Consider the following 12700-nt stretch of genomic DNA (forward strand, 5'->3'; position numbering starts at 1 on the left):
TTTTATCACTATATAATGGTAATGCATATTTTCCAACTTAACTACGTGTAAAGGTATGATTTGAATCTTAAGTGCTCTGAAAGTTAACTTTATGATTATTGCACATTAGCTTTTCGATTGGCAATTTGTGCAGATATAGTTTAGATGAGGTAGCTGTGATGTTGGTCCCCCAAACTCGTAAGCCTCCCCATTGAAAACTTCGTCATTTGTGATGATGTTGTTAACTTTGCCTACTGGGCAAATATGCTGTGATGGAATATGCATAGCTTCCAAGATTTGGACCATTTGAATGTCATTTCTTTACTATGACTGTAAGTAGGGCTACCTAGCATGTTGGCAGAACTTACTGTGCCTGCAGGAAACTCGTAAATAAATGTATTGGGCACAGCACTTTGGAATAACGCCTTGTTTAAGGTTGCATTTGTGCATTTTAAGGATGACATCCCCTCTATAGTTTTTGAATGTTGTGTAATAAAAGATATCATCTGCACTGCAATTAAATTTGTGAAAAATACAGGTTTTGGTAAAGTGCTGTACGTTCTGCTGACATTCTTGGCTACCTACACATTTCATCAGGTAGTTGTACCAGTACAGAATTTTAAGTACTGCACCTGTACCTGTACTTCAACAAGTCAATCAATGAACCTGTGGGTTTCAATAATAACAGAATCAGAATGTTTGATATTTGATAACCCACAGGTTCATATAATACAAAAATAATACCTAGTAATTTTGCTAAGGATCTGAAATCGAAGCTGGATTCAAAACCTAGACAACAGTTTTGTCTTGGCCAGTGCTAGATTTTCAACTTTGTAGAAGGAATTGCACAAAATTTGTTACAAAATAATTATACTATGGACTTTTTTTTAAAGTACACAGCCTTAACTGTTTCTTGTTGCAGAATTGGAACATTTTTGACAAACTTTTTTGCAGCTATCTAAAACATCAGCAGCCATATTTTATCGGCATTTTATGTACTTCATCTTATCTTTTGGGCATTTCCATCTGGTCCTGCTGTCATGATTTTATTGCTGTCATGATTCTACTTTTTACAGATAGCCTTTCCCGTAGTTCATGACTATAAGTGGCACTCTCCGTCATTCTTACTGAATTGTGCAGCTTCAATACATCCGCACTCCACGTAACCTTTCCACCAACCATCCCTCTTCTGCGACTGGGCGAAGATTGCCTCTTCCGCTTAATTGAAAAGCGGCACAGTCGAGTATGAAGGTGTGACTGATTGTGGGCGGAAAATGGAATACTGGAGTCCCCTGCCCACCTCCATGATAAATGGTGATGACGGTTCCTGAGAAAATAACACGCACATCCAGCAGCCTGTAGGTGGATGTTGTTACATCAACTCAGTCTAATAAAAGGGCAAAAGTTAAAACAGTTCCAGGATTGTTAGGCTGCCCTTTGGTGTATTCCCAAGAAGTTGTCAGTAGGGGAACATGATTGTTGGCTCCAAGGAGAGGCAACATTTGGCACACTTGGATGGAGTTTGGATCTTCTGTATAATTTGCAGCTCCACTTTGGCCTTCCCCTCGTATGTCTGTCCGGCGGATGTTAAATGATGTAACGGGACGGAAATTAGACCCATTGATCTGCGTGTGTAGCGGCGCCCCTGCCAAACTCTTCCACAAATTTCCCTCGCAAAAATGTGAATTATGGACGCCGGCGGAAATTAGTAACATTGATCAGAATAAAGCGTAGCCGGGTAAGTGTTACTCTCAGGTTGTGAGGGGATCGATCGCCTGGTAATTATTGGCCTCTCAAAGAGAGATAATCTCTGTTTCATTGATTATAGAGCAGGGCCAAGTTGAGTTGCATCACAAGAGAGGGTATCGCATTACAAAGGGATTGTCCTTTGGATGAAATTGCCATTGATGAACACATAACTTGTAGATCTTTGACTGTTTGTAAAATTCCTCTACTCTTTCAACAAAGACTTCACATACATCTCTCTAGAGGAATGCAGGTCACTGTACTCTCAGGAAGAGGAGACACATGACTGAATGACTGATGAATACGTCTGGCTGGCTAATAAGTCTTCTCCCAATTATCTAGCCCACATTGTTATACCTTTGGCAGTCTAACTTTTGCCAATTTATCCATTTTCATTTACTTTTATCATACATTTACTTTGTATAAATCTGCCAGGTCTGCCATGTTAAAAAATGTTATCTAGTATTATGGATAGTAGGCAGTTCTGAAGGACTATATATAAATGTGCTTGTGATGTGTAATCTAAGTAATAAGTTGTGTTACAAGACAGTTAGAAATGAAATCTTTCCTATCATACACCAATCCAATATTCCCCCCTTCAAAGACATCCTTTTAGTAGTAACCAAACAAATATGAAACTCTGGTGAAAACTAGCAGTAACTGCTATGTGATCTTTCAGATCAGATCTTTCTTACTGGTGCATTGTATTCTATGCTGAGCACTAAATTTCATTCAATAAAAAGCAGCAATGAAATAAAAACTTTTTACCCTCAAAATGGACTGGTCTCCTTTCAACAAATAATAATTGTAATTGTATTTATAACAATTTCTATATGTTCTAGTTCATTTACAACAAAGATTCTTGAATGGATACCTGTGGTCTATTCTATGGTCTTTACCAGGGCTCTAGCCAGCACCCGTTTTCCCATCAATTTCAGGAACTTTGTGGGGTGTGACAATTTCTGCCAACCTTGACAGACATATCTAACAAAAACCTTTGGTAAAAAAAACATCCAATATCCACTCAAAACTCCATAATTTCCCTCTCAAAATATGGTAAATTGTGTTTTTAAACTTGAAACCCGAATTTGCCCATGGACCCCCTAGATTGCAAGCACTCTCCCCCCAGGCCCTATCATGAAACTGGGCTGATGGAAAAAATTTTTGAGCTGGCTAGAGTCCTGGTCCTTACTCTTTAGAATATTGATGTAATGGGTGAACTATAAGCATCCCGTGATACACTTTATGTGATTACATTCTCTGTCCCAACAATATATCTGTGGCCATGATGTCAGTAATTTTGTGCTATGCTGGAAAAGTAGTCATCAGGAACAGGAGGTATGATGCTGTGAAGTGGTATACATCAGGGTGGTATTGTGATCCTTCTTTTTATGTTCCCCTTAGGAACGCCGGAGCAGCGGCAGGAGGGATGTTCAAGAGCGGGTTTGTGGAGGTCGGCCAATCAGACGGCTCACCCAAGGAGAACCAATCGTGGCACAGCGTTCCTCCCCCAGAACTCGACAACGACGACCTGACTGACAACGAAGAGGTGGATATTATACCGGACGTGCCGTCTCCCGAACCAGAACCAACACTGATTCTAGACACCCCGATGCCAGAGCCCCCTGCACCCCCCCTTCCAACTGAGCCACTCCCACCACCTCCCGAGGAGGCCCCCCCTCCCCCTCCACCTCCCGAAGATGAGGAAGAAATGAGTCCGATAGAAACGTCCGCGATGTCGCTGCTAGGAAAAGCTCTTGCCAAGAAAAGGCTGGAGACTTTTGCTGGAAACAGCCATAACGGTGCCTCAAATGTCGGACAGGCTGCCTCCATGTCTCCCAAAACAGGGTTCTCCTTCAGTATCGTGAAAAAGAAGGCGAGCACAAAGATCCAGTTGTCTTCTGTCTTTGGAGACAACGCAGAAGAGAATGGAGACGACAGCGAAGAGGAGAATCCCACTGGTCAGAGGAAGAAAATGTCTGCCCTGCCTCCTCCTACAGAAGTGCCAAAGAAGGAAAAAAGCGAAGAAGCAGATAAGAAAGATGAGAAAGATGTCAGGAAAAGGAGGAGGGTGAAAAAAGAGGAAGAGGAGGAGGGAGAGAGGGAGTATTATCATTACTTCCCTCCGCCACACTGTAGGGTCAAGCCTCGCTGGCCCTTCATGATTTTCATCAAGTCAAATGATCAGATCATAATTAATAAAGACACGGGGCTAGTGGAGACCGTCCGAAGGAAGAAAAAGAAGAACGGTGCCTACGAGCAGAAAGCTGACACCAATATCGCTCTCAACGATACACAAGAAAGCAACAACAAAGACCCTTTGGAGGAGGCAAGGACTCGTAAGTGTGATGATGTTCAGGAAAGTGACCCAGCTCTCAGCTCTAGTGAACAGGAGATGGCTGTTCTTGTGAAGCAGGAATCAGAGTATGCTGGCAACCAGCAGGTGGAAGTTACTACATCAAGCAGGAATGGAAACAGCCTTTCCAGAAATTCAAATGGCTCTCATACAAGCTGCACAACCCTTGACAGAAAGCCAAGCCCTGTGAAAAGGGAACCGTCGCAAGGAATCCCTTCCAAGCTGGATCGTTCCCCAGACGTCTCTGCCAAAGAGGGCAAGCCAAGCTTTGTCGATGTTGTCAGCAAAGATGACACCGTCTTGCAGTGGCCAGCAGAGATGATCCGTTTCACCCAGACGTCACCTGTCTTGTCCTATAGTTGTAACCCTCTTCACTTTGAGTTCCGTACACTCACCCATCCAGGACCAGCCAGTAGCCAGCAACTTGAAGAAGACACCACGCCACATTCAGCAGATCTTCAGTCCATCATTGATGCCTTATATGATCAGAAGGACCTCCGTTCTGATGGCTCCAGCTCTCCAAGTGCTTTAAATCGTGGTTGGTACCCTTACACTGAGCCGGGATGGTGTAGTGACCATCGTGAGGAATGGGCTGTAAGAAGTGTGCAGGTGAAACATAAAAATGCATCCAACAGGCAAAAGCACCCTGCACCCAATGCCTGGCCTTTAAAACCACCACCAAATGTTTTCAAATCATCCCAGGCCAAAACTGGCCCCACCACTGCAGCTGTAGGGGCTTCTCAAAGTCTATTGGTGCCTCGGCAGTTTGTTCCTAAGCAAAGGCCAAGCACTTCTCCCAAGAAAAGTTCCAGCAAAACTGCTTCTGAAGACGTAGTGCCTGCCTCAGGCAATGGAAGCAGGGATGAGGCTGTTGATGGGGAAGGTAAGACGTCCGGCGGGGATCGTAACAGCCACTCCCAACAGGGAAACGGAAACGGCAACAGGGCTTCCACCTCGCAAAAAAATGGCGGCAACACTTCCAAGGGCACTGTGGGCAAAAACGGGAAGAAACATCACAGTTCTGGCTCGGAGAGCTCTGATGATGGAAGGAAAAGGAGAAGAGATGGGGAGGAGTTGAGCAGGAAACATTCCAAGAAGAGTAAAAAGAAGAAAGGCTCAAAGAGGAGGAAGTCACCCAGTGAGACAGATGAAAGTTCAGATGATGAAGACCAAGAGAAGGTGCCTGCGAGGAAGAGGAAACAGCAAAAGGGGAGCAGACACCGTGAAAGGCACATGAAACAGCCAAGCCCCGAGTCATCATCATCAGAGTCTGAGTCAGATTTAGAAGATGACAATACATCCATAGGGAGGACTGAGAACAGCTCTAGCAATGAGCGACCCGAGAAGAAACACCAGAAAGGACAAATAACTCAGGAGTCAGAAGGGTCTGATTCTGAGGAGTCCCTGTATGAGGAAGACAAGAAAAGCAGGAAAAGAAAATACAAGAGAAAGGACAAAGTGATCAAGGAGAAGTCGTCATCATCCAGAAAGGCAAAAAGGCCAAAAGTAGTCGTGGAAAAAGATTCTTCAGAAAGTTCTTCAGAATCAGAATCTGAGGAGGAGGAGACAAAAGAAGAGGCTGCTCTCCAAAGTCATGCTAAACGAAGGGGTAAAGAAAGACACACAGCTAAGAGCAAACAAAAGACACCTGCTCTCGACAACTCAGCCAAAAGTAAGAAATCAAAGAAGAGCAGTAAGAAAAAGAAGCGGTCAAGAAAGACAGAGTCATTCCCACCATCTGAGGAGGAGGATTCCTCACAAGATGAAACTATGCAGCGAAAGCATTCCCCTAAACAAGAAGTGCCTCAAAATGTAGAAACAGTGTCCACCAGGAGAAGCAAGAAGAAGAAATCCCACAAACAGGAGGAAGAACCCCAGGAAGACACACCACACACCTCATCTCATCATGGTAGATCAAAAGAGAAGAAAAAGTCAAAGAAGTCTCGAGAGCAAAGAAGTCCATCAGTGGAATCTATTTCAGAAGAGGATAAAAACAAGAAGCAAAGCACAAAGAAGAAGTCAAAGAAGATCACAGAAGAAGAAGCTAAAGCAGAATCAGATGGTTCCTCTGAGGAAAGTTCAGCGGCTGAAGCCTCATCGCCAAGACCAAGGAAGTCTAAAAAAGCCAAATCAAAGAAGGTCAAAACAGCAGAATCAGCTGAAGATAGTGAAGACACAGAAGAGGAGGATTACTTTGGAGCAGCACTCCCCCCAACCCTCTCACATAAGCAACACAGGTCAAAAAGTACCAGCATAACACAGAGCAGGCAGAAAAGCCAAAACACAAACACAAAAAGGGTACAACAAAGGAAGACAGCCATCGCATGGTCAGCAAACTGATGAAGTCCAAGTGGGAAAGTCATTCAGAAAGCTCAAGTGCCTCAGAAAAGTCTGGAAGTGACGAAAGCGAGCCAGAACAGATGAGTAAGAACAAAAGCAAGAAAGCTTCCCCCACAAAAGCTGACAAAAGTCCAAAAGCCAAAGTTGCCCTTAAAACATCAGGAAAGTACAAAGGCCCCTCTTCCTCACCACATGTTACAGACAGCAGCAGCCAGAAAGTAGCAAGGAAGAAAGGAAGGGAGAAGTCTTCAAAAAATGGGGAGAAACAAATTCAGAGGAGAAAGCAGCAGTCAAAGTCTGAGTCAGAAAGCCAGCAAGAAGACTCTGATGACGAAAAGCATTCTCATAGCAGTAAGATGTCAAAGAAATCTAAGGAAGACACAAAAGAAGGCAGTAAGTTGATGACTAGGACCGGGTCCTCCTCAGGGAGCAGTCAGTCATCTGGTGGGGGGAAAAAGTACAGGGAGAAACATTCAGCAAAAGTGGAGCATGCCAAAGGAGGGAAGGACAAAGAGAGGTCTGGTCGTAAAGGCGAGGACACAGACCACACCAGAACAAGACGTCACAGCAACTCCAGTGAGTCAGAAGCCAGGAGGAGAAGTGAGAAACACCGAATGGAAAGTCTGCAGGGGAAGAGAAACCTTATGTCCAGGGAAGACAGGGCGTCAAGGAGGTCTGAAAACAATCTTGAACGACAGGATGGAAGTTCAGAGAGACAGAGCAGGAGTAGCAGGCACAGCCTGAGTGAGGACAGGGAGAAACATCAGTCTCACCGGAGGTACTCCTCCTCAGAGTACTCCAGCAACGAAGGCAGTGGCTCTGAGCGTGTAGACAGCAGACAGAGGAATAAGGAGGATGGGCATCACAGCAGGAGAGACTACTCCTACAACAGCTACTCTGAACGAGATGAAAGCCACAAAAGGCAGCCGAGGGACTACACAGACAGCTATTCTTACAGCTCTGAAGACCGTCACAGGAGGTCCCGCGACAGGAACAGTGAGAGGAGGAATCGACGGAGGCACGCTCACCATTCATCCTCAGACTACTCCACATCAGGGGAGCACAGTGATTACAACAAACACCACGCCAGGCGAGGACACAAGAGACGCTACTCCAACAGTGAAGACAGGTACAGCTCTGACAGGAGCTACTCCAGACACTCCAGAAAGTCCTCCCGCTACTCACCAAGGAGGTCCAGGAGCATCGACAATAGACGGCAGAGTCGAGAGAACTCTGAACAAAGGGATGACTCCAGGAGCAGGGAAAGAGACGACTCTCACCATCAGACAAACAGAAATACCACAGTGTCCTCACAACAAACATTAGAAGATGTATCTGAGACAGTTTCAGTACCTACTGTACTGGTCAAGAGTGAACCAAACAGCAAAGAAGTTCCATCCCCAGTGGACAGACCTCACAACGAGGCCACGGCAGCCATTGCCAAGCAGCTCCTTCAGAAGGCCAGGAACAAGAAAAGTGCCTCCGACGAATCAGCAGATGCAGCGGCTCGGGCAGGAATCAAACTCAAGAACCCTCCTGCCGGCTACTTTGGTCCTAAATTACCTCCATCTCTGGAAAAGAAGGCTGTTCTTCCCATCATTGGGAAGATTCCTATTGCCAGGAAGATGATGACGAAGAAAGAAGTACTGTCGCCTGTAGCAGGGAAGAAGGATGATGTTGCTGAAGCCATCTTCAAGCTAGAAGAACCTTCAGTTGAAGAGATGGCTGGAAACAGCTTCCCTCTTACAGATGCTGCTGCCATGGATGCCTCCCGAGCTGAGGGAGGTCTCGGCAAGATCTCCTTCACCATGAACCAGACTCCGAGAATCGTCCGACCAGACGTTCGCAAGGAAACGAGCCAAGAGGTCAGCAAGGAGAGCAAAGAGCAGGACAAGAAAGAAGACAGTGCCGGGCAGGCCAAGGCTCCCCCGGCTATCTCACCTGAGGAGATGGACAAATACAGGTAATAGAATTTATCTCTGCACTCTCTGGTGACACTCCTCAGTAATTGTGGCCAGACAGGTACTTCTGGTGATATGGAATGCAGTGTGTAGTATTTTATTTATGCCATACTCAACCATGAAATCACACATTTCAAACAAAAATTGGTAACATCAATAACACTACAACGTCCAAATGTGGAATAAAATTTTTTAAAGCGGTGCACTCAGTGCATGCAAAGTAGTGCACTCAGTGTACACAAAATGCCTTTGAATTATTCTATGGAACATTTGGAAGCCTGTGTGATGTGGAATCTTGTTTGATACTGTATGGCTAGGCTGACACACCTGTATCAAACGTTATCGCGGCGCAGGTGTCACATAAAAGAATTTATGTCCTGCCCTCTTTGGTGACACTTCTCAGTAGTTTTACTGCCACCTAAGTCTGTTGACGTGTACCCCTTTATCTACATTGTACACATTGCTCCTGCCCATAGCTATCCTCACATAGCTGAAAAACTCAAACTCTTTGATACCGATAGACCTACATTTGTGTGTCTCTGCTTATCTTGAGATAACAGTTACAGTAGTCAAGAAAGCAAATAAAGCTTTCATTAAATTGTCTGATCTACATGCATTTCTGTAGGCGGTTGCAGGAGCAGGCACAGCTGCACATCCAGAAGCAGCTGGAACTCCAGCAGAAACAGAAGGAACAGCAACACGAGCGACAGCAGCTGCACAACGTCAACCCCCCACAACAGCCCCAACAGCAGCAGCCTCAAGTCATCTCACAAACCCCTTCAGCCCCTCCACTCCCCCCACCTCCACTTACTGCACCTCCTTTTTCCTTTTCTGGCTACCAAGCCCCTCCCCCTCCCATGTATGTGTCTGCCCTACCCCCTGTCCCTGTACCTCCCCCCGGGTTCCTACCCCCTCCTGTACCCCCTGTGCTCCACCCTCCCCCAGGGATGCCGTACGGAGGCACCCTCCCCCCACCCATGAGGCATGCCCATATCCCATTGCGTCAACCAAGGCTCGCTCTTACTAAAGACGAGCCTCCCCCACCTGGAACATAGGGCGCTTATTTTCATTAGTTTCTTTACACAAATTTTGATTCATGCTGCTCCTTGAATTACAGTCATGACCTTAGCATTTGGAAAGTTGAAATGAGTTTTCTAACAAAAAAATAATCCATGTTTGAATCAAGCAAAGACATAATGTAAGTTCATAAACATGACTTTCGGGTTGACTATTGCATCTATCAGTTCAGTGATTGTTCATCATTCGCTTATGTACTCTAGATTTGATGTGTGTAAAAAGTTCATCTCATTTGTTATTTACTTTGAAGGTATCCATGTGGTGCCCATAGATTTAAGTTAGATCAGAAATGATGCTGATAAAATAAAAGACTTTAGGCATAAGGTGTATTATTAAGTTACTAGAATGTATTACTTAAGTTGGAAAGCTACATTAAGCAGAATCTATTCATGCTATTTTCATTGTATATGATATGTAGGATATTTACCCAAGTTTGAGTTTGAGTGAAATATTTAAGGTGTATTTCTTTAGTTGTTAGCCATGCTGTCAGCCATGTATCACTTCTTACAGATGCTTAGATATGATAGTTTTTTCTTGAACTTGTATTATTCTGAATTATATGCTTCATATGAGAGTCATCCAAAAACTATGATATTTGGGGGGGGTGAGTTGGTTGCAGAACACTGCAGTGGATAGCATGGCCGACTTGCTTGAATACTTGAACAGGGTACACATATGATTGAATAGAGAAAGGAATTGAACAATTAGTACCACAACAATACTGTCTTCACTATAGACCTAAGTATGTACATAATGAAAAGGCTAGTTTATACTCAGATGTCCAATAAGGTTTGATTTATTTTTTTCCTTTTGCATGTAAAGCTGTACAATGTAGCTTATGAATCTCAAATACTGACTTAGGATTATGATGTTACCATCTGCAAACTGCACTTATAGTTACTGAGAACAGTTTTCAAGCCAGACATGCAGTCAAGGTTAAAACATGATTGTTGCAGCCATTCCTATGATTTCATTTACACTAAAACTGCCATTTGTTGCTAACATCATACAACATGTACAGTGGGAAGTATTTCTATGTGGACACACTGCCCATACACAAACTAAACTGTCCAGAAAATACAAATGAACATGTACTATGTGTAGATTTCTGAGTAGTGGCTCAAAAAATGCAATTTTGGTTCTTCCAGAATGACAAGGATTTTTAAGAGTTTTTCTATCCTCTTTGATAATCATCAAAGATCTGATATTTCAAAGGTTATTATTAAGTTCAGAACTAGCTCTACTATGTTAAATGTGCAGTAGCAATCCTTCCCATATAGTAGTAGCAATTACAAGTAGTTTTTTTGTCTAAGATAATGTGGCTGACAAGTTGCACTTCTGAAATTGTTCTTCCATTTCTCAGTGACCAATAATTTGTACCCATTTGATAGGTTTCTCTTGTCATATAGCACACTACTCTCCAAACAAAATACATGTAGAAGCTACATTTTCTGGTCTTTGAAAAGTTAAAATCATGTCTACCAATTCCATCCTAAGTCACAGTATGGGACCTTTATGACACATGTACATATTGTAGAACATTTGTACATAAGAACTCCCACCAGAACAGAGAGAGAAATCCTGTGAATTTTCTGGGCTCATAATGTTGAAGGAAATGAAAATCATGATTTCCAAGAAATGGCATTATTTTTATTGCCATTTCATTGTCCAGGGTCTGAGGAAATTTCAGTAAAACATTGTGTACCTTACCTTGTGTGTGTTGGATTTTTGTGTCTATTTAATCCATTGATTTTTATTGATATCAGTTAGGCCATGATGATTTGATTACCTCTGGACATCCCAATACTGATGCAAGCATGTGCATCAATATTGCAAAAAAAAAAGATCATGTCATCCGAGGCTCTGGCCTGGATAGTCCATGGTAGCTTGCTAGATAGCGACAGTACGGAGCCGGTGGTAACTCTGTAGGATGGCACCCAGGCTACCAAAGCTCCACGACTCAAGACCTCAGTACATACGTACAGTGTCGATTCATAAATCCGCAACAAGCCGGCATGTGCCAGCTTGTCGTGTATGTCGCTATGTTCTGCCGCAGTTCTGCCACAAATTCACAATACCAGCTTTGCCTTTGTGTTCCTGTGGTTTAGTAGCATTTTTATTTTTGGCTGGATTTTTATTTTATTCGCCCGCGAGCACTAGTTTGGGGGTCTTCAGATGATGTCATCCATAAAATTAAGTCGTTGTGGCCTTAGATGGTCTCACGGCCCAAGCCTGTACAAGGCTATCAACCCCCTTTGACTATCCCATGGCCAGGCCTGTTCCAGGCTATCAATTCATTTTTAATGGCCATGGCCAAACCTGTACAAGGCTGCTATGGCTTGTAGCATGACGCAATCACGCAACCACGTGTTAATGACTCGTTCCCAGGTTTCGACATCAGGGGCTAAAATAGAGATTTACTGAATCCCGCTATAGTGGAATATTTCGCTGAAAATCACCCCTTGCATACCCCTCTTCTTTCTCGTAAGTTTATATTGTTCCGATTCTTATAAATTTAATTTTCTTTTGGACAATATACGAGATCTTGATCGTCCTACGACGGAAGTACGAAGAAGTGCAGTACGCAATCATCCCCTATGTGAGACTCCTTTGAAACTCCTTTGTTTTTATGCTAGATAACATGTTAACAAACATGGCGGTCCGGTTGTAATTAATGTCAGTACGGCAGAATATCGGTCGTGTTCTGGAGTATTTAGCGGGATTTGAAGACCACCAACCTTCCGTGCACCGAGTTATTAAAGAGAGCAGACAAGCACAAGGGACAACCATAAACCGGGATGAAAACGTATTATCTATTATTAACTAAACCAGCTATACAAGACCTCAGACCAGAGAGACACAGTGAGCAGTTTGATACTGACTGATTTCGCGAAAGCGTTCGATCGCGTAGATCACACAACCGCAATCTCGAGTCTCATAGATCTTGGCTGTCGACCATCCCTTCTTCCATGGCTGGGGGATTTCCTGACGGGGAGGAAACAACGCACCCGCTACCAGGACACGCTGTCTGAATGGAGGACGCTGACATGTGGACTTCCCCAGGGCACCGTCCTCGCGCCCATAGTGTTCATTGCTATCATCAATAGCGCAGCAAGCACCGCCCGATCACACCACTGGAAATTTGTGGATGATCTGAACATGGTTGAAAGCAGATCAGTCAAAGCACAGTCAAACCTACAACAAGATCTAAAATGCCCTCGATCTAATGGTCTAGTACAAA

At 43.9% G+C, this 12700-nt stretch overlaps 1 protein-coding gene across 1 annotated transcript in view; it reads left to right on the top strand.

The window, feature by feature from the left end:
• LOC109475818 (G patch domain-containing protein 8-like) overlaps positions 1–11159 on the top strand; it is a 179300-nt gene extending 168141 nt beyond the window's left edge. The window contains 3 exon segments of the mRNA XM_019776603.1: positions 3130–6409; positions 6412–8384; positions 9008–11159. Coding sequence (XP_019632162.1) covers positions 3130–6409; positions 6412–8384; positions 9008–9437 — 5683 coding nt within the window. The 3' untranslated portion in view covers positions 9438–11159.
• Positions 11160–12700: the final 1541 nt, after the last annotated feature.

Source organism: Branchiostoma belcheri, unplaced genomic scaffold (assembly GCF_001625305.1).
Source record: "Branchiostoma belcheri isolate BF01 breed outbred unplaced genomic scaffold, Haploidv18h27 scaffold35, whole genome shotgun sequence".
NCBI classification, from domain to species: Eukaryota; Metazoa; Chordata; class Leptocardii; order Amphioxiformes; family Branchiostomatidae; genus Branchiostoma; species Branchiostoma belcheri.